This window comes from Pipistrellus hanaki, assembly GCF_964339955.1.
Source record: "Pipistrellus hanaki genome assembly, chromosome: 1".
Taxonomy (NCBI): domain Eukaryota; kingdom Metazoa; phylum Chordata; class Mammalia; order Chiroptera; family Vespertilionidae; genus Pipistrellus; species Pipistrellus hanaki.
The window spans coordinates 63007762-63031033 of record NC_140503.1 but is presented as its reverse complement, the minus strand read 5'-3'; the positions used below and the strand labels follow the sequence as shown (position 1 = coordinate 63031033).

At 55.3% G+C, this 23272-nt stretch overlaps 1 protein-coding gene across 5 annotated transcripts; it reads right to left on the bottom strand.

Annotated features, from left to right (window-relative positions):
* Positions 1-1386: 1386 nt before the first annotated feature.
* Positions 1387-21975, bottom strand: BMF (Bcl2 modifying factor). 5 transcript variants are annotated; one of them, XM_084905168.1, is made up of 5 exons: positions 21786-21975; positions 21336-21469; positions 18863-19156; positions 17258-17421; positions 1388-5279 (listed from the first exon to the last, which is right to left on the bottom strand). In XM_084905168.1, exons 3-5 carry the CDS (start codon positions 19149-19151, stop codon positions 5178-5180), a joined length of 555 nt encoding a protein of 184 aa, XP_084761294.1. In that variant the 5' UTR covers positions 19152-19156; positions 21336-21469; positions 21786-21975; the 3' UTR covers positions 1388-5177. The 5 variants fall into 5 exon arrangements, with proteins under 5 accessions (XP_084761293.1, XP_084761294.1, XP_084761295.1 ...); XM_084905169.1 differs by having other exon boundaries at positions 21336-21466; XM_084905170.1 differs by having other exon boundaries at positions 21343-21469; positions 21786-21974.
* Positions 21976-23272: the final 1297 nt, after the last annotated feature.

Sequence of the window (23272 nt, the reverse complement as noted above, 5' to 3'; positions counted from 1 at the left end):
TCACAACGACTTTAGACAGTTACTATTGTCATCCCATTTTACAGATAAGGAAACCGAGGCACAGAAAGGCTATGTGACCTGCCCGATGCCATTCAGCAGGTGAGCAGCAGAGCCGGGGTTCAAACCGGGGCAGCTGCACCTTTAACTTCTCTCTGGACTTCCTGGGAAGGGTTGAGAGAGAGAGAAAGGGAGGGGCAGGGTGGGACAGGGTGAGCTCTCAGGTTTCCAGCCGAGGCAATTGAATGCAGCCGTACCCAAAGTAGGAGCAGATGACTTGAAAGAAAGACAGTACATCACCAATCACCTACTAATTCCCTGTGTAGCTCATAGGAGCTGCTAATGGGCTCAACTACAACCCAGCACGTGAAATGTAGAATAACATCCGGACGTGGCACCAGGCCGCACTCCTACCACACTCCAGTAAAAATAAACCTCTCCGTCCAAATATAGAGTGGTTAGAAGTGCCATGTTTTACAGGAGAAGAGGCAGCTATTTGGCATTAAAAATAGACAAGTTTTGGCTTCCCCGCAGATCTGGGCAAGAGCACTGCAATTTCCAAGTGGAAACCCAGATGGATGGGGCAGGCCCCCCCTCAGACTGACTCAGCTATTTAAAGAGCCCCGCAGAAAACTGCAGCCCCTTTCTGGGCCTCAGTTTACTCAACCATAAAAGGAAGAGGTTCGACCGGACGGTTCAATGTCACCTCAAACTCCCGCTGTCTGTGGGGGAGGAACTGGAGTCCACGGCTGGTCCTCAGAGAGCCGGCAGCTTCCTAAGTCACCGGCCCGGCGCTGGCAAGGTGCTTCGGCCCTTTGGCTCCCGGCTCGCCGCTGACAGGACCAGGGGTGGTTTTCCCCGAGGATTTTCAGAACTCTGTCAAGAGCTTTAAATTACCCTCTTGAATCAGACACATTGTTAATCCACAAAGAAACGCAGGCCAGGAAGCCCCCCTACCAGGAGCCTACCTCCTGAGATGCTCCTTTGATAAAAGAGAACGGAAGCCTGGCTTGACAGGGGTTGGGGAATGGAGGTGTGGGGACAAGTCTTTGCACACATTCCCTTCGATCCTGCAAGGCAGGCACGGCCGTGTCCTACACGGGAAGAACCGAAGGCTCAGGGCGGTGACTTCACTTGCCTAGGATCATGCAGCCGATGGAGGCCAGAACGGGATTCAGATCTAGATCTGGACCCAAAGCCCATGTCTTCCAGCCCATGGCGCCTCTGCTGTGCTGCTCCCTGTGTGGGCAGAAGGCTCTTCTGCAATCCAACGGGGGAAGGAAAGCCCCGAGGGGCCGGAGCCTCAGGGACAGCTCAGGGGTGCAGCTGGGACACACGTTAGGAATCTCAGATTCTCTAGCGGATCCCGCTGCATTTTTACCACACCTTGGAACAGACCGGTTTTGCTTTAAATGGTTTTTATTAAAAACTGTACCAATTGATGGAGGGAAGACACACACACACACACACACACACACACACGCACTCACGCTCGAAGAACAGAAAGTCAAATACACTGTACAGGTTAAAAAACAACGGGTCCCCAGTCCCCTCCCTCTTTCCCCGTCTCTCTCCCAGAGGCAGAGTGCCTAGAACCCAGGGCAGCTAATCTGGGGTGAACAAAATGCTACATTCTCAGCGGGTCTCCCCTGGGGACCCAGCAATGCTCCCCCAGCAGGGAGAGGCCCCGCCCACTGCGCAGGGAGGAGCCGTGTGAGCCTGGGACCTGCACGGGCTCCGAGCCCCGTCAGCGTCGAGGCTGGTGCATCTCTGGAAGGGCTGGGCTTTCTCTGCCATTCACTCCCTCGAGGCTCGAAGTCCTCACCAGCCCTGGCATGCCTGCCCACTGCCCAGTGTTCCCGGGAGGCATCGCAGGCTGATAGGTGAACCCCTTTCTCGGGCAAGTCTGGCCAGGCTGGCCTGCTACACAAGAGGGGCCCTAGGCCTCCTCCAGCCTGGGCTGCAGCACTGGTTCCCCGAAGCCCCAAGGGCAGTGCGGTTTAAGTCTGCCGGCTTCTGCTGCTCTCCACCCCTCCCCCCCCCCCACTCCCTCTTCAGCAAGTCCCCGCCACAGGCAAGCTTTCACAGACAGTGTGCTCCTTGCTGACGAGGACAGTCAAGTGGCCCCCGGTCTCCTTCCCAGATGACGCCAGGCAGATGGAGGACCTGGATGGGCCACCCAATCAGCCCCTCCCTGCCAGGACCAGGCAGGAGCCATCCTGGGACGGGGCCTGGCTGCAGGAGACAGTGAGACAAGTCGGCCGGGCCCTCTGAGCACTCGAACCCCACCACACCAGCTCTGAGAACAGGCCCACTCCCCCGGGGGCAGGGAGGTCACTGGGAGGTGATCTTTTCCTCCTGCCTCAGATGGAGCAGGAGGCGGTCAGCTCTTCCGCAGCCCAGACTTTGGGCAAGTCAGAGGTCTGGCCTGGCGGGATTGTCTCCCCACTTCTGTCTGTAGGCTTCCAGAAACCCCTCCTCTGGGGTTCTGAATTGGAAGGGCCGTTTAGACCCTGACTAGCAGGCTTCCCCTCCTCCAGGGCATCTCTGCAACCAGGAGGGCGGTTTCCAGTCCCGCTCCCACCCCCATCCATCAGCAAACCACAAAAGCTCCACAAGTCTTCAGCTGGTTACAGGTCAGGACCCAGGTCAGACTCCCCCGCCCTCTCAATGGGATTCTCCACCCCCGCACGGGAGACAGCCCAGCCTCTGGGGGTGGGGGTGGAGGGAGGGGGTGGGAGAGAGGCCCAGGGGGAGGAACATGTCTCCTGAGGCTGGACTTAGGAATGTTCAGACCAGCTCACCAGGCAGAGGGGGAAGGGGTGGGACCTCGATCACTGGGCCAAGTGAAAACAGCCAGCCAGGAGGAACCTCTCTCCTAGGGCTATTCTGGGAGTTACCCCCGGGGTTTTCTGGGGGGTGGGAAAGGAAGGAGGTCTTGAGTGTTGCCCTGGCTTGCTTTGGCTTCACGGGTGGAGATAGTGCGGCCGGACCATCTTCCCCCTGGCCCATGTTCCGATGGGCTTGCCAAATGCTGGGCTCAGTTCTCAGCACGGGCCCTCCTGGGCCGGGCAGGGTCCCTGAAGTGGATGGCTTTGCCTCAGCACCAAAGTCCAGACCATTTCTTTGCTCTCTCACTCAGCTCAGGTGAAAAGTCTGCCAAGAGTTAAAAAATGGCTGGTAGAAATATTCGTGGTTTTCTCGTGTGTTCCACTCCAGCATCTACACCAGCCGCTGCCGGCCATGGCCGGGGTCCGGGAGAGGGGAAAGCACCAGGCCCTCAGCACGACGGCCATCGTGTCCCAGAGCCAGTCTCACGCCTGTTCCCTGGGTTCCTCCTTGTCAGTGAGAACCCACCTTCTTAGCAGACAAACCATGGTACACACCCTGAGAATAGAATTCTGGCCAAGGAAAGGTAATACCTCCAGGACATCTAAGTAGAACAAAACGAAGGCATTTGCACAGTTTGAGGTCCTTCTCCTCAGGGTCACTATGAGCCCACAGGCACCTTCACGCAAAGGCACCAGCTTCTTCTGGAAGACACAGCCCCGCCCTGGGGCACACAACGCGGCGAGCAGAGCGGGAGCTCGACTTCAGTTTATTCCCTTCCTCTGCAGGTGAACAACCTGCCCACCGTCCACACAGGTGATCACGGCTTCCTTCAGCAGTCCTGAGACCTCCTCTCTGCAGAACTGGAGGAGCCTTGGCTCGTTCAGGTGTGAGAGCCTCCTCTGGACTCTCCAATTTCCCGGCGTAGCCCCGGGGTCTTCTCTGCCCAGGAAAGCAGTCTTTTCTTTGGGCCTTGCTTCCCTGGTTAGCACCAATGTTATCTTTCCCTCCATAGGCACGCACGGCCATTTCATGTCTAGGTATCTGTTAACAGGTTCTGTTGGCCAAATTCTCTGTCTTGTCAGAGGCGGCAGGCTGGCTGCTTCAAATTCTCTCCATTAGCGCCGCGCAGGGAGAAGAGGGAAGTTCGGAGGCAGCTGCGATCCCGCTGCGTCCCAGAGCACGCCCTGCTGGCCTCGCTGGGAGCTGAAGGAAGACGGGAAACAGTGGACCCAGCTTTGACGGTTCCGCACGCTAACCGTTGTCCATTGCCCGAAAAGACACACGTCAGCCAGCAAAGTCACTGTGCTGGCTTCTTCCTTCTACCTTTCATACCAGGTGTGGAAAAGGGATGGGAATAAGGAGGAGGAGGTATGTTGTTCCCAAGGAAACCAAGTGGTCTGGGTTCCTCTCGGGCTGACTCTGACAGGTGAGACGGCCACAGTTCCCGTCCCACTGCAATGCTGCCCCTTCACAGCCTACAGTGCTGATCTGGGGGCCGAGTGCAGTCTGTTGCTGGGTCTTTGGAAAGAAGAGCCCACAAAGGCACAAGCTGCTGGTGGCAGCACGGTGATTGGCTATTTGGCTCATCCATGGCTGACACGCAGCCAGTTCTAGGAAGCCAGAGGTGGCAGTGGTTCTGTACCTCAGGATCAATCCTGGGGCCTCCCAGTGGGACCGAGTCAGGTTTGAGGCCTACACGGAAGTTTGGTTCATTTTGAGGCATGTGTGAGGGGTCCTTGGAGAAACCCAACCCTCCCTGAGGTCTGCTGGAGATGACAGGGGCTGGGCAAGGATCCCTGAGCCCTTGGAGTGGGCACTGGCTGGGCCATAGGAGAGCGCAGACATAGGCTGAGCGGCCTAGCGAGGTGGCCGTGCCCAGCTGGAAAGCCCCTGACCAAGGCCCGGGTGGCGTTGAGCGGTGTGACTGTCCGGATCTCGGCTCCATCCATGGCGGAAGGCTGACAGGATCGGTGGGAGCAGGAGTGTGATCCAGCGTCCTGTGGTTTAACTGAGTTCCCGTGGCCGAACGACAGTCCTCTGGCCAGAGAACATCACTCCCTGGTCACCTTCTTCAACAACCGCAGCTGAAGAACCTGCTGGTCAGAGCCCTCGGGGGGGACCCGCCATCAGAGACTCATCCGCCTTCACTTCAACAGTGTTTGACAAAGGCCCCCATTCCTGGTCGCGGTCCTGAGCAGGGAAGCAGGTCCCGCTTGGGTATGTCTTATTTACACACAGCGATAACATTTTAAGGTAAGAACAACAACAGAAACGACTTCACAAGACACAGTGCCAGTCCTCGCCGAAGTCCTTCTGGTGGCGCCCCCTTCGAAGAGGGCAGCCCAGCCTCACCTGGGACCTGCCCCGTTCCTGTTCTGGTCTCCGTTCAGGGCGAGGTTATGGAGGAAGAGGAGGAACTGCCACCACATGCGATTTCGGTTCTGCTGGTGCTGAAAAGGGGGGGGGGAAATCAATGTGACTCCTAAACGCAGCCTTAGATGACTTCTTATCATTTCCAATAAAAGTTTAGATCAACACGTCTGGGGCGGCACTTTAATCCTATCAGCGCAGCGAAGTGGGGGGGAGGAGGGAGACCAGAGAAGTGGCGAGATAGCGGAGTCCTCCAAAAACAATTGCAGTTTTTAACATTAAAAAGAAAAGGCCAGGCTCATTCCGCACTGTGCACAAGAGGATTAAACTCTCTCCCCTGCTTGCAGGATTTTCCAGAGTTTAGCCAAGTGCTGCTTTTAATCAGATTGGCTCCCGAGCCCCTCAAACCTCAGCTGCATGAACAACAAACTTTCTTCAGAAAGAAAGAGAAGTGCCCCCTCCCTCCCCCCACTCCAAAGTAACACAGAGAACAAGGGGGAAAAGGGGGAGAGCCTCCATCTGCAAGTGATTTGACACTGTGAAGGTCAAAGGGTTAATCTTCAATTTAAACCACACTGCTGAGGCAGCAAAAATCTGATTTCATCCAGTGCAAACACGCACACAGACAGACACACACACACACACACACACACACACACACACACTTGAGCGCCTGCCCTCTCTCCCTTCCCAGCATCTCCAGCTCAGCACTGCCCTTTTTATAGCTGCTCTTGACAGTAAGCCATAAATAACCCCTCTTGGAGCGCTTTCCTACTGACTGGAGCCAATTAAACGTTAAGCAAGAACATACTTGAAAACAAAACAAAAACAAAGAATGCACACTACCCTCTGGAGGTTATCCCAGGTCCTACTGTCAGGCAGGGAAGCTGGGGGCAAAGGTCAGGGGTCAGTGGCTCACAGGATTGTGGCCGGTGCCCCACCCACACAGGTACATTTCCCCGGGGCCAGAAGGGGCCTGAGGGGTGCTGGAAGAGGCGGTCTTTGTTCTCTCTTTGTCTGCCAGGGCAGGACTGGGCTGGGGCCCTCTCCACAGGGTTCTCCGTGGACAGGGGAATAAAAACCTAGTATGCAGGAAGAAACCAGCACAGGCTGGACTTGTATTGCTGCAGCAGCAAGGGCCAGGGGAGCTGGAGCCCTCTCTTGGGCTTTTTAAAAATATATATATTTTTTTATTTATTTCAGAGAGAAAGGGAGAGGGAAAGAGAGACAGAAACATTATTGAGAGAGAATCATTGATTGGCTGCCTCCTAAAAGCCCCCCACTGGGGACTGAGCTAGCAACCCAGGCATATGCCCTTGACCGGAATCGAACCCTGGACCCTTCAGCCCATAGGCCAATGCTCTATCCACTGAGCCAAACCAGCTAGGGCTCTTGGACTGTCTTTAACCACACAGAAAGGGAGAGGGAAAGAGAGCCCTGGCCACCACCAGGAGACGACTCCCCAGACAGGAAGAGTACAGGCTAAGTCAGTAGCAGAACTGGAAAGTGAGTCCAGTTCTTCCAGAGCTTCCCAGGTACCTCGGGCCTGGGGAAAGCAGGCAGGCTGCCGGGTTCCCTGTCGCTCTGCCTTAGGCCACTGAGGGAAGAGAGGCGAGGTGTCAGCCCAGGCTGGCCTCAGGGCCCTGCCAGCCCAGAACAGAATGCCCCGTGCCTGCGGCAAGAGTGCTCTCTCCCCTGCAGAAGGAGGACTGGAAACAACGTGGAGGCACCGCCACTGCAGGGAGGGGCAGGAAAGCCGGGCTGTGCCACGGAGGAGGCCCGGCAGCGGCTGGGGAGACTGATAGCTTCCTCGCGTTGTGTAAACAAAGATGAGTAAAAAGAGGAAACACACCCGGCTTAGCGAAATCTGGTTACAGTAAAACAGCGTGAAAATGGACTCAGCTGCAAACCTGAAGACGCAGACCTGCGGCAGCTGGGCCGAACACCCTCCCTCCCTCCCTCCCCAGCTGCCGCCCAGGACAGGTGCAAAGGGCACGTCCTGGAACAGGAGGAGATTCCAGGAAAGGCCGGTCCCTGGAGAGGCCAGTCTGCTGGAATGCCCAGTCTCCTCAGGTGCCTGTTTGAAAAGGCCAAGTAGCAACAACGGCCATGATAACAACAATAATAGTAACACTGCGTGGGCAAGGCTCTGTTGTGAGTGTTTCACATCTCTTCTCTCCGAGTGTGGTCCACACGCCAGCAGCTTTGGCATCATCTGGGAGCTCAGAAATTTAGATCTACTAAATCAGAGCCTGAACCTATAACTACATCCCCGGGTGACTTTGAGACAAATGACACATACATTAACTCCTTTGGTCCTCTCGACAACCCGATGAGATAGGTGAGTGTTGTCATCCCCATTTCACAGAGGAGATCATTGAAAGAGTTAGGGAACTTGCCACGTAACTAGTACGTGTCAGGGATTGGACTGAGTCCAGACTATCTGACCCTGGAGCTGTATCTTTACCCATTGTCACTGTGCTGCAAGTACCACCATATACACCTTTCTGTATACCAAATTAACCCTCTATTCTCCCTTCTCTAAATCGTCTCCAACCAGCAATTAAGCCAGGGATGGGAGATCACAATTCCATGATTTGGGACCTGGTCCAATACCATTTCTGTATGCCTCAGTTTCTCCCTCAATCCTCTAATAGAGGCCACCTGCTGCCTTGAGTCTCTGGGAATAAGGCAAGGCCAGCAGCCTCACTCCCATCACTGGGGAGACTGGAGGACCCAGGAACAGCTGTGGCCGGAGAGGGCTGTCAGATGGGCAGGCTGAGGTCTTCTGGGAAGCACAGGCCGGCCCAGGCACTGGTGGGCACGCAGGCCCACCTTCAGGAGGGACCGAGGTTCTGTGCCTCGGCCTGTGAAGATCTCAGGGCTCACGAACTGGCAAGGAAGGCTTTGGTCCAGGAGTGAGAGGACCTGGGTGTAGGCTGGGGTCTCCCACCAGCCTGTCTGTGAGTCCTCACTTTCTTATAGATGCATGCTTTTCCCAGGCCAGAGGCACCCAGAATCCACTGAGGTGCGGTGGTACATACAGAGTCCCCGGGCCTCACCCAGACCGATTGGGTAGGAATCTCCAGGGAAGAGCCCTAGGAATTTGTCTATTAAACAAGCTCCCTGAGTGATAGTTTTAAAAATCAGAAGTTAACATGTATTGTATATTGTAGTCATAAACGGAATTACCTGTTAACTGTAGAAAACGGGAACACACAAGAAAAAAAGAGAAGAGCAAATAAAACCGTCCATGATTCTACAGCCTGGAAGAAAACACTTCATGACCTGGCGTTTCCTTCACGCTCTTTCAACCTCTTCCCACCGGGGTAATGCCTTGGCCAGCTCAGGGGTAAATCCTGCCCAGGTGGTTCTTCAGCCGCCAGGCCACAGACCGGCATTTGGAAACCACTGAGGTGCTTTCCAGCCCTCAGGTTCGGTGATTCGGAGTTTGTCATCCACAATTACCTTCAGGATTACAACTCAGAGCTCCAACCACTGAATCCAGTGCGCTCGGCGGAGGGTCCGGGCAGGCCGGAGCATAGGCTGCCCCGCACAGAGGAACATCGGTGGCGGCGGCAGCCGTGAGGCCAGCGAGAGCCGCCGGGAACCTGCTCGAGGCCCCGGCAGCCCTCTCTCTGGGCATGAGCAGATGCCACACACACTCCGCTTGGCTTTCTCCTGCCGCAGTTGCAGCCTCACAGGGCCCTTTTCTGAGAGGAAAACAAGCTGCCTCACACCAAGAGAATCAAAGAATGCTCTGATTTTGAGGAGCAACAATAAATATATATATTTTTTTTAATTTAAACAAAGGGGCCTGACGAGAAAGGAAAGAAAAAGGACTTGAAGGGAGGCCAGGGAGAGAAACAGGGAGGAGGAAGGAAATGAGCATTGGCCCAACAGGATGAAGTACACAAAGACGCCAGAACGCCAGAGAGCCTGGGTCCTTCCAGGAGGGGAGGTGGGGGAGAAGGGGAGAAGGAAGAGGGAACCAGGAAAGAGGGTGCTTGGCCTAGGGCCTGCGGGTTCTTGGCACAGCAGCCAGCACATTAAACTCAGATTAGTGAGTGCAAACCCCAGAGCAAGCAAGGCCCAGGCTCCCAGACTCAGCCTGAGCACCTCTCAGAATATTTGGCTCAGAGGACAGACTTCCCATGGACTGAAGGGTCCTGGGTTCAATTCCAGTCAAGGGCACTACCTAGGTTAACAGGCTCAATCCCTGTGCAGGAGGCAACCAATCCATGTGTCTCTCTCACATCAATGTTTCTCTCTCTGTCTCTCCCCCTCCATTCTCTCCAAAAATCAATGGAAAAATATCCTCGGGTGAAGATTAACAACAACAACAAAAGAAGTATGTTCCAGAATTTATAGTCAGGTGCCCTCAGGGCGAAAGGGTTGGGCTACAGGGCATGGCAAGCTGGAGGCAATTCAAGCTTACACTGGAAGTATTCAAACTCAGTCTAGACCGTAGGACCAAGGCATGGAGGGAAAGAGTAGAGGTGAATGCCCAAGGGAAGGGGTTCAAACATGGTGGGTAATGATATTGTCTTCAGGTAAGAGAGTACAACCAGGCATTAGAGGCCTGAGGTTTGTCTAACTCAGTCCCCTCTCCAGAGGTGGCCCAGGGTTGAAGGTGTGCCGGGCACTGTGACTAAACGGGCATTTATCCTGTATAACGGGGAACAGGTAGAGATCTACAGTAGGTATTCAGCAAGTATCCACTGGACTGACTACAGAAAAGTCAGCCTTGCAAGATAACCCACTTGTCTGAGGCCAGGAACAACTGATGTCTGGCCAGGTCTAGAGATGTACTAGATGTGATAGGATCAGCCTCTGGCCTGGGGAGAGGCCCAACCAGTAAAAGGCTTTTTTTTTTTAAGAGCTATCTGTGGTGTCTGACATGGTTGGATTACACAAATCAAACTCTGTTTCATCCCACGTGGCCTCTGCTCTACGCACAAAGAGTGTCCCCTGCCCTCCCCAGATAAAAATCTCCCTCCACCTCTCCCCTCGGATCCAATTTGCACCCGTGGGAGGGGGGCCGGGGCTGTCACCAGCGTTCCAGATGCTCCAGGAGAGCTCACTCCCCTCCAGGGGACCAGAGGAAAGAGTCAGACTGCTACGCGGTGGCCCTGCTTTAAAAGGACCCTGCAAAGTTACCAACCGAGATAGCAATTTATTACATCTCATACTTGGAACAGAGTGCTTGATCTTCCCGTTTGCTCCTCACAAAGATCTGGGATGTAGGAAGGGCAGATGTTATCACAGACCGGGAAGCAAAGGCTTAGAAAAGTTAACCCAAGCAAATGAGTTGAGATAGTGGGTTATTCAAACCCTGACTTCTGATTCCAGAGTCGTGTCCTTGGCACTAGAATATTACCGTGTGTTTATTCACATTATGGAAATAGTATTAACTTTTCAAAGCAAATCACAACTGGACTGCTCCCCTAGTATGTTTAAAGACATTGTTTCCAGATCATTAACTATTTAGTAAGGATGCTGTGGACCAGAAAAAGTAAACCTTTTGGAGGCAGAGCTAGCTGAAGATCAAACAGAAATAAAGCTCAAACTGGTCTGAAGTTATAACTTCAGATCATGCTCTGAAACCATGCTGTTTCTTTAAAATGCAGATCTCTACATACTCTACTTTCTGGAGAGACACACTCTCTATAAAGTGACATTTCCCTACCTTTTCCCTTCCCCCACCTGACCCTAGCCCAGCGGGCCGAAGGAAAGAGGCTTGCTGCTGAGAACCAGGAATGGAGATCAGGGAGACTTGAGGAAAATTCCACTCGCAAGAAGCAGGGAAGATATTTGAACAATCAAGCACCCCACTGAGCTGAGGGTTATGAAGGATACAGAGATGAGCAATGCCAATTATTTTACAACCGAAGAAAAGCAAGAAGCCACACTGAGGTGAGAGGAGGCAGGGCAGGGTGCTCCCACTTTCCAGCCTGTGCTGATGAGGAGCAGGGGTGGGTGCGGGAAAAGCCCCGGCTGCCAGCCCAGCCACGCACGGCGGAACCTGGGCGCTTTATCTCGGGTCTCTGCGTCTCACTTGCCTATCAGACAGGCACAATGGGGTCCAGATGTATAAGGTGGCTGTGGTGATCCTAAGAGAAAAGGCTGTGTCAAGCAGGGGGCCTGGTGGCTGCACTGAGCAAGCTCACCTCTCCTGGCGAGCACCAGGGGCACCTGGGCCACTTCGCTGGCTTCTTCCCTCAACACGCTCTGCTCAGCGGGCCCGTCTGGGAGCACTGTCTTCTGAACAGACTGACCGAGTCCTGGGGAAAACCGTGACTTCTCACCCGGAGGCAGGCCGTGGGGCCAGGGACAGAGCCAGGGATTCTGAACCCCCAGTGGGCCCACTGTCCCAAAATGCTTCTGGCCCAGATACTCAAGAAAGACCAGGGGAATGGCAAAATGGGGAAAGTGAAAATTCTTCTCGCTGCTGTGGCCGCTGTTGCTCAGTTGTTGAGCACAGAAAGGTTGCCAGTGGGACTCCCAGTCAGGGCACATGCCTGGGTTGCAGGTTTGATCCCTGGTAGGGGGTGTGAAGGAGGTAGTGAATTGGTTTTGCTCTCACGTGTTTTTTCTCTCTCTTTTTTGCTCTCTCTGAAAATCAATTTAAAATTATTTTTTTTTAAAAACAATTCTCCCTGCCAAGAGCTTCCTCAGCTCAACTAGCAGTGCTAACAGGACACTGAAGCCACAGGCCACCGCCATGGCGAAGGGCAGCCTGGAGCCAGCAGGCTCCCAGTCAAAGGCAGGAGAGTTTCCTCTAATGCAACTGGAGGACACTACCTTCAGCCACTGGGGGCTGTGGATGAGGGACAGGCTGGGTGCCACCCCCATCTCCCCAGAAAGGACTGCCGAGGCCCTTGCCTTGCTCCCCTCCGGGAGGGCTCTGTGCTTCAGCTTCCCTCAGTCTGAGAACAGCTCCACCCAGCTATCAGGCAACCTCTCAAGAGCTCCAAAGGGCCAAAGGCAAGGGAGACGGGATGGAGGAGGGGGCAGGTTTGTGGTGATCTACAAGGCTGTGGAGAGGGAACCCCAAGGTTCTGACTCCCGACCTGGGGCCTTTGCAACTGGCTCTTCTTGTCGCCACCTGAGCACGGAAGCTGGCCAACCCTCCTCCTCACCATACCAGTGACTGTTCTCATCCTGCTCCTGGAACATGCCCTCTTGGTGGCCAGATGTGGATCAAAAGGCAAACTAGACGTTTTTCTTTTCCTTTTTTAGTGCCTCCCGCCACCCCCTCCGTCAGCACCCCCCTCCTCCAAGAAAAACACACACAACAAAAGCCACGTCCCTTCTCCACGGCTTGCCTTGGCGGGGAGGGAAGGAATTGTCCGGAACTGCAAGGCCCTTCTCCTAGAAAAGAGAGTAGTCAGGTGCAGAGTCGTGTGGGGAACTCGGCCTCTAGTCAGCCACGCTGATGACTCATAAGCTAAATATAGCGAGCGATATAAACAGAGCCAGCCACAGAGCAAACACAGGGCCCCCGAGCCCTTGCCCTGGCTCTCACGCACGGAGCTTTCCACGGCCCCTCCCTCAGCCTCACTCTTCCTAGGTGGATCTCCCGATCCTGGGTCAGGGGCTGGCTCCGTTGGGGCCCTTCTCACTTTGAGGCAAATCTCTGGAGCTTCTGCCCAGTGCTGTCCCATCTAAAGCCTGAACAACCTCACTAGCCACAGTCTGAGTTCCAGAAAACCACTCGCTAACTAGGAGAGCATCCCAAAGGGTCAGGAAGCAGTCAGGGGCTCCCTGAACAAAGGATCCAGGCTGCTGGCAGAGAAGCTGCTGGTTAATACACCGAGCAAACACCACCCTGGGTACAACTGCCCAAAGAGCTCCCCAAGAACCACAAGGGCGAGTCCAAGCGGAACCTTAAAATCATCTTTTCACACATTTCCAAAAGTGTTAAACTCTCCATTCCTTACTAGTGATATGTCTTACAACCGCGATCTGCCTCTGAAGTCCAGGATCCTTTCTGTGATAGTAAGGCAATTAAAGATGATTTCAAATGAGTGGCTGAATTTTTTCCTCAGATTTCATTTTCCAGAGGGTCTAATTACTATTCAGGGAATTTCCAAATTTGACTGTTCTGAATGGAGCTATCCTCCTTGTCCAAGTGAAAAAGTCATTTCCAACATGAAAAATTCCAACCCTCCTTCAGCTTTACTCGACAGTCTACAGTAGCTACTAGCTACGTTTTTGGAGGATTCTTGGCTTCTTAACTTTGCCCCAAAATATCACCACAAATTTAAAGATGGTGCCACTGGGACAGGAGACTTTCTCAAGGGGAGGGGACACTAGCTCCCGCTGTCCATTCTCAGGCCCACGCAGGAGGACACGGTGGCAGAGCAGCCATGAGCTCAGGGAGGAAGCAAACCCGCACCTCCACTTCCCTGTGGGAGCTGGACGGACACGGAAGGACCAGGGCACACTCAGAGCCTGGGTCAAGGCAGGCCATTGTCAACAGTCCGTAGCCGGTCAGATAACAGAAGGACAAAGAGGAAGGCAGAGTATGTGGCCAGGTTTGGAAAGGCTTTTACCTCCGTCCACTCTGCCTCCCAATCTCTTACAGCTTTGAAGACCCTCGCTGACACTGATCTGCCTCCAATTCCTTGCTGGTTGGTCCAGAGGAGCCACCTGAACTGATCACTTGAGTAACCAGGCTAGACCTGCATGCTCTTTGGGAAACATGGCCAGCACAAACTGACCCGGGAGGATCTGCAACCTCTTCAGTCTGGGGCCACGTGGATGCACTCAGTTTGCCATATTGCCATCAACATGCTTCCCATCAGCATGCCCCCGCCCTTGGCTTCACATCTCCTAGGGAGAAGATCCTACCCTATACAGAAAAAGAATAACTGAGGTTCAAACCAGGGACAAAAATCAGAGCTCAGTGCCTTCAGGACTCAGGGGTTAATGGCCACTGTCTGGCTCCGTGAGACCATCCCAGATCCAAGGAGAAAGATGATGGCCAGGCCCCTTCAACTTCTTCTTACCTCTTGGGTTATCTTTCGTGGCTCTCCACACTCAGCCTACAATGACGGGAACTACCACCACTCACAGAGGAGAGTGTTCGAGGCCAAAGCCCGAAGCTGAACAGTGTGGACACTGATTTCTCCGGACAAGACTGGCAGAGGGGAGCGCAGGGAGCAGGTGATGGGCGGGGTGGGAAATGTAGAGGGCTGATTGGGATGGCAGAGACAGAAGTAAACAACCATTAAAGAATGCCTACTGAGCCAGGACCGGTTTGGCTCAGTGGATAGAGCGTTGGCTTGCAGACTGAAAGGTCCCGGGTTCAATTCCAGTCGGGGGCATGTGTCTTGGTTGCGGGCACATCCCCAGTGGGGGGTGTGCAAAAGGCAGCTGGTCGATGTTTCTCTCTCATCGACGTTTCTAACTCTCTGTTCCTCTCAATTCCTCTCTGTGTAAAATCAATAAAATATATTAAAAAAAAAGAAAAAAAAAGAATGCCTACTGATGTGCCTGGAGTTTCCACAGGTGTTAACTCACTTAACCTTCAAAGTAAAATTCCGTGGTATTAGTTCAAATTTATAGACAAGGAAATAGGCTTGGCAAGGTCAAGTGACTTCCCAATGGCTAGTAGGTGGCAAAACTGGTGTTCAAACCTGGGCTTACTGACTTTATACTCAAAGCGTACAGACTTAATCCTAAACCCCTTCCTCCCTAGGGCCTCGGTCTGCCTGCCTGTAAAGATGAGGGAAGGAAATAGGGAAAGGAGATAAAGGGTAAGAATGCAAGCGTGTCAACAGTACTTTGTAGATATGACATATTAGACGGTAGTTATGCAATAATGAAGTTCAGAAAATGACTAACTCCTTAAAACTAGGCGCTAAAAGATGCTATGTGTGCAATCACCCTAGCCCTTCCCCCAGGATGAGCGAACTCTCCCTTCCCCCACTCCCCGCTCCCCGTGAGCAGGGTTAGTGGGGAGGAGGGGGTGAAAAGCAAGAGGACTCCACAGAGTGTCTTTGTAATGGAAAATTTAGGAAAACCAGCTCTGGGCTAGAAAGGCTTCGGCAGCCAGCCTGTGGACACAGACAGAAACAGGTAGCTGGCAGGCGGATGAGGGGCAGAGAGCTCAGGAGCCGGTACAGGGTGAGGTGCTGCACAGGGAACACCTTCTTACAGTTAGTCCTCCTGCTCTATCCTTCCTCCTACCTCGGCTGGGTGGCTCTGCTGGGAGGACGGCATCCTCACAGAGGCAGCCCCTGGCTGGGGGAAATGATGCCAAGCAGCAGAGCAGGGACAGGCCCTGAGATAAGGGCCGCCCTCCTCCTGTTCAGGACTGAGTCAGGAAGAAAGGGGGCTGGGCAGTGGGCTAGTCCTATCCTCCCAGCCTGCCCCAGGCCTCCAGGAGCTCCCAGGGGAGGGGACTTTCCGGGAAACACCTGCCGAGAGAGACCAGGTCTGTTGGAAATGAAAAAGCTGCCTTCCAAACAGTACTTTAGACGAGTCTAGGAGACCCAGAGCCACCGTGTCATCCATCAGCTCCAGCCCCAGGACCCGACACTGGGAGCTGGACTCAACCATGTACCGTACAGCCAGGCTAGAGTGAATGGGCAGGAAGGAGGCCAAGAGAAAGAAAGCAAGAATCAGAGTGAGTCCGCACATGGACTGAAGGGGAGACGCTAAGCCAAGTTTCCACAGAAAAATCAAAGGGCAGACTAGAAACGAGTTTGGGGCCAGAAGAGGAGGCCAAGCTGCCTTATTATCTAAGCACAGGGCCACCCTCCCCTCCTGGTCTCTGAGGGACGAGGAGAGCCCACCAGGGCCAGTTCTAGACCCAAATTCCCCTCCGAACTCCTTGGCAGAAGGCACTGACCATATTTAACTCGTGATGGCCTGATCTCAGGAGACCCAACGTCCATTTCTCTCCCCACCTGGTGCTGGCAACGGCTTGGTCCTTGAGTCAAACCTGCTACCATCAATAGCTCTCCTCGGGCCACCTGGCGTGACCCATCTAACCTCAGGGCCTTGCCCAATCTCGATGCTATTTATTTTCCCGATTTCCAGACAAATACACACACACACACACACACACACACACACATATTTATCCTTCGGGCCAGGAACACTGTCCCAAAAGGGGGGAACGTGTTCACTTCCAGGCGGCCTGCCTCTGCTTCACGCGACGGGCATCCTAGCCCAGATCAGCCGCAGCCCTCTCCCTGCCTTGGCAGCCCTCCAGAGAGTCAGCCCAGAGCGGAAGGGTTAAGTGCCTGGGGGCCGCCCAGACAGGGCTGCCGAGCCGGGCAGCCTACAGCCCGTGGCACAAGGGCTCCTTCAGCACAAGCCTGCCAGCCGCCGCCTTTGTTGACGGACTCTGCCACATGCTCCACTGACACGGGATGCCCCGCCCTGGCGGTGCTGGTGCCAGGCTGCCGGCCAAGCACCAGGCCGAGCGCCGGCCGCCGGTCTGGAGAGACTCCCCGAGGCACGCTCTCCAGAGTCCCAGGCCCCGGTTCCCAGACACAGACAATGAGGAGCAGCCTCCCCAGCTGGAAAGTGTCAGGTTACAACCGGTTCCACCACTTTCCCCCGCTCGGCCCATCCCTCGGCCTTGGTTATTAGGTTCCCATTGCACCTCAGCCAGACACCCCCAACTGCCCGGGTCCCCTGCAGCACCCTGAACATCTTCCCCTGAGGGCCGCACGGGACAATCTCTCAACCCTGGCCTCAAGAAGACACGGTGTGTCAAGCACGGCTGCAAAAAGCCTTCCCGTTTTCCAGGAAGGAGGGATCGTGGCATCTCCCAACAAACCACCTTGTGGAGCCTGAGCTGAAAGTGGGCAGATAACCAACTTGGAGCTCAGAGGTGAGGGCGGGCATACTCCTCCAGGAGGGCCCTTCCGGTCCTCAGGGATCACATTAGTCAAGGCCAGAACTCTGGGACCGTGTTCTTCAGATCTAGCAAGACAAAGCTGCAGAGGCAGGCCCCAGCCAGCCCCCTACCCACCCTCCCGGCAGACTTAAACCTCATCCCCCCTCCCCCACCCCCACCCCAAGGACCCGTGCCTACTTGCTGCATTTGAAGCCGATGAAACTGGTCTGCAATACTCTGAAGCTTCCTGGCGATCTGGATCTCGGCTCGGTGGTGCTGCCACTGTCCCTCGGGGGGCTGCTCACCAAGGGGCAAGCCTGCAGGGAAACTGGCGGGGAGAGGGAGCCGGTAGCCAGCATTGCCTGCAAGGACAGAGGGCCCATGTCTCAGCATTCTGCACAGCCGTCCCTTCCTCCCCATGCCTAACGCTCCTGGCAGAGACCTGGGGTTGAGGCCTTATCAGGGCAGTCTGCCAAATTCGGACAACCTGACTCACGAGCAAGTATATAAAAGTTGGTGCCGGGAGGACAGAAGGGAAAGGTCCCAGCCCGCCCCTCGGGTTTACATTCGTCGGCAGTGCCGTGGCAAAAGTAACACGTATGGGTGAACTTGCCAACCTTCTGTCCTTATTTACCAAGCTATGCTTGACCATAATTTATTATTCATGTAGTAGCAGGTTGGAGCTCTTCTCTGGAAAAGCACTGGAGGCAGCTCTCCAGAGTTCCTGGGTGGAGCAAAGCAAGGGACAGAGAAAGAGAAAACCAAAACGTGTCTTCGTTTATTAGTGCAGCGGAGGGAGGCTGGTCTCAGTTCCTAAAGCTCTGGGCAGTGGTATAAAAACTAGTGAGAGAAAACTCAGACCCACAGAACAGCCCAGTTCCTCCAGATAGTGCTCCGTACTTACCAAGTGCTGGCAACCGAGCTGCCACTAGGGGCACCCGCCTGCCTCCTCCCTCCTGTCCCTCTTCCCGCCAGAACTGCGGTGCAGGAATCACCCTATGGGCCGGCACCGTCTGGGAATAACTGCAGCATCTCCCCAGTCTGTCCATCAGACTCCGCAAGATAGCCTCTGAACTTTCCCCCTCTCCATACGCTGTTGTGCTAAAAGTGGAAAGCAGACTGTGCGTCTAACCCGGCTTTTTTTTTTTTTTTTTTTTTGCCAGAGGAGGGCCCCCAGCTCATAAAACAAACCATGTAAGCCCACAAATGAAGGGGTCTTGTCCTATTGAACCTTGGAAAAAGCCCCTCTGCTGGCATGGAGCCTAGGCAGTCTCAACCTCTTTTTTCCAGTTCCCCTTCCAAGCCCAGAAAGTCCCAAGTGACAAGTGGGGGGCCACCTTCTGCCTTCAGGAACCTTCTGTCCCAGAACCAGCTGGGTTTTCCCCTCCAGTGTCAATGGCCAGTCACAGATTCCCCCAACCTTCTCCGGAGCAATGTCAGTTACGGAAGGTGCATCACTGCCAGCACACAAAAGGCTGCACCCCTTTACTGGCCACAGGATGTAAAAGCTGAGGCTCAGGTACCCTCTCCAACCCAAGGAGACACCATGGGCCCAAAGACCCCTCCAGAGATGGATGACAGAGCAGAAATAACGGCAGGGCAATCTGTCCTTCCTGGCGCCCGAGGAGGAGCACAGGTAAGGAGCAACGACAAGCAGAAAGGCAGCAGGTGAGAGGCGAGGAAATCGATGGCCCCTGCTGCTTGGTTTGGGGAAGGAAATAGCGACAGGCAGGTTCGGGGAGGGAAAGTCCCCTCTTTTCCCCACGTCTCTATGGGAGGAGTCCTGAGGCTAAGAGCACTCACCATAAAAGAGTCGCTGGGGTTCCTCGGTCACCCCACAAGGCAGCATGACACCCTGGCTCGGGGAGGCTGGACTGAGGGTCTGGGTGGCCTTGTCTTCCTGGCTGATGGGTCGAAGCCCAGGGCCACAGCAGTGGGTGAGAGGGAAGAGCTGCAGGCGGCTGAGGGGGCAATCCAGCTGGCTCTGGGCAAACAGGTCAGCGGAGGGCAAGCTCCCAGGCTGGGTCCCCAGCTCATCCTCTGGCTGAAACACATCATCCTCCAGCTCCTCCACACACTGCGGTGGATCCATCTCCCCTGTTGGGTGTAATGAGGCATCCAGGATGCTATCCCTTCCAGGCCAACCCTGCAGTGGGAGTCCTAGAAGGGGTCCTCCCCCGCCCCTCCTTATCTCTCCTCTTATCAGTGGAAGTGGGGCCAGGTTCTGATGACTGATAACCCCGGTGATATAGTGCTGCCAAGGGTGACACCTGTCCCCAAAGGTGGACTGCCTCACCTCACTGTTCAGGGACTCTCCATACTTCTTCCTGAGCTCACCCACGACCACCCTCCCCTCAGTCTCTTCTTCAGACCCAGCTGGTCACAGTCATGAAGTCTGCTCCCAACTCTGAGCAACAGCAGGGGTGTGATCAGCTGCTTTAAGCACTCAGGGTACCTGGGGAAATGTCAGCGAGACTAGCCTCTGTGAGAGAGCAGAAGGGTGCCGTGACTGACGGGACACATAGTGCTCACAACACTCATTCTCTCTCTCTCTCCTCTCTCCCTCACTGCCCTGAGGAGTAACCAACCACCAAGTCTCTACTGAGCCCCAGGCTCAGCAGTAAAAACAAAAGCCAGCCAGCAATCCTAGGAGAGCCAGGTTCCCTCCAAACCTGCTAGGCCCTGCCCATCTGCCCATCTATTCCAGTCTCCACCCCCAGCTTGCTCAACACAACAAACAGGCTCCCTGGTGTGGTAAGAGCGTGTCCTGGGAGAGAAAGGGAAGAGAGACCCGAGTTAGTCACTGCAGCTGCCCTCTCGGCACAGTAGAGCTGTCTGCCCACCACAGCTTGGCCTGGAGGGTGGGTCCAACATCCAGCAAAGTAGCCGACCTCCTCCGGCTCAGCCTCCTCACTAGTCTCCCTGATTTCAAACCTCTTCCCACAGCCTACCACTCCTGCCAGCGCTGAACCTTAGATTGGTACGATCTGCCTCGCAGGAGGAAGTGAAATTCTGCCCTTTCTCTGTGACCTCACTCACTGCCAAAATACTCAGGTTGTTGATATGAGTTTCTTGGTAATAAAGAAGTTCCTCTTGCTCCGCCTGACTGATGACTCTTGGAAGTCTGACCTCGGAGCCAACCAGCATCCTGAGTTCCCAACCCAGCCCCCTCCACACTCACTAGGAACCCCACTGGAGCAGCTAGAAGCAAAAACCACCTGAATAGTTAAGGATACAGAGAGACAATGTTTGTCACTGCCAGACTCAATTAGAGATCCCCTGGGAATTCTGCTTCCCAGTCTCTTGCCTTTGAAGAACAAGCCAAATGGTCTGTGGGTTGGTAAAATACTTAAGAAATCGCAGTTAAATTCAGAAGTCCTGGCTTTCCCAAACTCAAGCCGTCTGTCTCTCTGTCCCTCCACCCCACCTAGTCCTGAAGCTGTGGTCCTATCCCTGCCCTCTTCCCTGGAGAGTGAGGAGATGGCCACTTGGATTATTCTTTGAATATTGTTTCCCAAAGGTGGCGGGGGCGGGGGGGGGGGGGGGGAAGGGGGGGGGGAAGGAGGGGGGAAGGTAGGGAAGGGGGTAGAACACCAGCTTATCAGCGCCAGGAAACAAAGTTTCCTGCTGAAAAGACCAAAGGCTGTCCTGCCAGTCAACTGGCAGGGGCTCCCCTCCAGTCCCTCAGCCTCCTCTCAGCAAGCCGGCAACCCCAACCTCAGAAGGGGCCCCCAAAGGCAACCACAACCAGCACTCATTGTCTTGTTTCTTCCTTTGAAGCCCGTCACCTCACCTCCCCCTCCCCCTTCCAGCAAAGCCCCAAAGTTCAACCCTTTCTCGGACTGGGCAGTGGGGGGTAGGTACAGCCAGAGGGTGTGGCTCTGCCAGCCAGGGTACCCTCTTTACTCTCAACAGGAACTGCAGGTGGGAGCCTCGGAGGGGTGCTGGGCAAGGTCAAGTATAAACTAGGATACAGTAAGAGAACCTCTCCTCCCCGTCCCCAGACCTGAAGAGGTGATGCCCAAATGAGAGGAGGGGCACTTCCTGAGAGCACCGCTAGGGAAGGCTTTACTCCTAGCGAGGGATACTGAACTGAAGCCCGCCCGTAGCCATCCCAGTCCCTACGTGCTCTAACAGGGATGCTCAACTTAGACTCCTCCTCCCAGGAGAAGGCACTCTGAACCTGGACACGGGCTAAACTCTGGGGACGCGCGCGCACGCACACACTCACACCACACACACACACACACACACACACACACACACACTCACTCACAGCAGACCTGGGTGACTCCAGGGGAGAGTGTCGGCCTCCGAGTCGTGGTGCCAGGGCTCCGCGCCAGGGTCCAGCGTGACGAGCTCTCGGGGGCTTGGCGCCCAGACGCGATCGGGAAGGAGAGGAAAGCCCTGCTGTTAGGGAGAGGGGCCTTCAGACTCCGCGGGGAGGCAGGCAGGACGCCCCACAACTTCCTGCCCTGCCCCAAAGTGAGATCCGGAGACCGGGCTGTTCTCCGGCGCCGAGGTCGGCTCGGCAGCGCGCGGCAGGCTCCCTTGCCCACCTGGACCCAACTCCCGGGACCTCTCCAATGCTACGACCCCAAGTTGCCTCGGGGAGCAATGCCCCTCGATGTGGGTTCTGCACCCCGTTTCCACAGCTCCCAGCGCCCCAGTCCTGCATGGTCACCCCAGATACCCGCAATCCAACCCTCCCCGGGCCCCCACGCACAGCGCGACTCCTCTCCCCGCTTCGCCGCGGAGGCGCGATCCAGCTCCGCGCGGCTCCCGGGCGCCCGGCGCCCTCCGGGCTGCTGCGGGGCGCGGGGGGCGCGGGCAGGGGCGGCAGCCGCGGCGGGCGGGTGGGCGCGGGAGGAGGCCACTCCGCACCGCGCGGTATTGTTTCCAAAATACGCCCGCTCCGGGCATCCCGCAAACAGCTGATTAGGCCCCGCCCCCTCGCGTCACGCCGGCGGCTGGCCAATGGCGAGCGGAGCCCCGGTTCCGGGCTGGGCGGCCGCCAGGGATGGTCAAGAATGTGCGAACCTTCCGTGTCTCCAAGGGGCCGAGCAAAATTCCGAGCCGCGCCAGAAACGCAACTGGTGCGCCGTCCTCCGCGCAGATTCAGTTCCCAAACGCGAGCTCGGGAATCGCCAGAGCGTCACCCTTCCACGAGGAACGAGCGAGCGAGGGGGCGCCCAAATGACTTTTGTCTTCTTCCTCAGGAATGGGCTGAATAAAAACGGCTCCAGACAGGAAGGGGGGAGGGGAGAGGGGCTGAGAGCTTTAAGACGCGGCTGGCGGCGTCCAGTGGGTGCAGGTGCGGGCGCCCGTGGGTCCTGGCCTGGGGGCAAAGCACCCTCTGCTTGCCGGGCGAGTCGGGAGAAACGCCAGCCCCAAGTATAGAGGAAGCCTGGGAACACGTGTCTGAAGCTGACACTGAGTGGCTTTCAGATCAAATACGTCCAAAGGGGGTCTCGGGTCCTCTTCTTGACTGGGCGAGCACTCTTACTAAATAAGCATCCGGCCGGCGGAGGAGACGCGAGATCAGGGACCGCTTGGGCAGTGGACACGCATCCTCTTTACATCCGCATCCAGAGGCGGTGCTGGTGCCGCCAGGAGAGCAAAGTGTCCTGCAGACGGCATGCCACCGGGAAGGGAGCGTGGGGTTTCACAAACGTTTATTTAGCACCTGTACTGTGCGGGGTGCCAAAAACCGGTGTCTGTCCTCAGGGAGCTTACAAGTTACTCGGAGAAACAGACGTGACAATAATGGGAAGCAGGAGGTAATGTGTTGATTTGTGGATAATCACTGCTAGAGATGCAGAACAACACAGAATGTGAAGGTGGGAGGCTTTAGGGAGAAGGCTTTTGAGTTAGGCCTGGGAGGATGGGAAAATTTTTCCACATGGAAAACCAGATAAAAACAGTCCAGGCCTCGGGGCAGCAGAATAAAGGAAGCTGGGGAATCTGTCCTGGGGGCAGACTAGAGGATGGGATCGTTAGGTGAACACTGCGAAGCAGGAGCTGTGGGCATGGGCAGGTAGGTTTAAGTCAGAGTACAGAAGTGTCCTAGAATGCCAGGCAGGGGAATCTGGACTTATTCTGGAGGCAAAGTGGAGCCAGCAAAGGTTTTGTAGAAAATTAGTGACTTGGCCACGCCTGAATTTTAGGAAAGATAAATGAAGGGGCCAGAAATGAGCGAGAGGGAGCCAGTCC

Coding starts and splice junctions, on each gene's coding strand:
- BMF (XM_084905168.1), bottom strand. CDS start 19,151: ATGGATCCACCGCAGTGTGTGGAGGAGCTGGAGGATGATGTGTTTCAG. Junction 17,422..18,862: donor ACCCCAGCGACTCTTTTATG/GTGAGTGCTCTT, acceptor CTGTCCTTGCAG/GCAATGCTGGCTACCGGCTC. Junction 5,280..17,257: donor ATCGGCTTCAAATGCAGCAA/GTAGGCACGGGT, acceptor CCCCCTTTTCAG/CACCAGCAGAACCGAAATCG.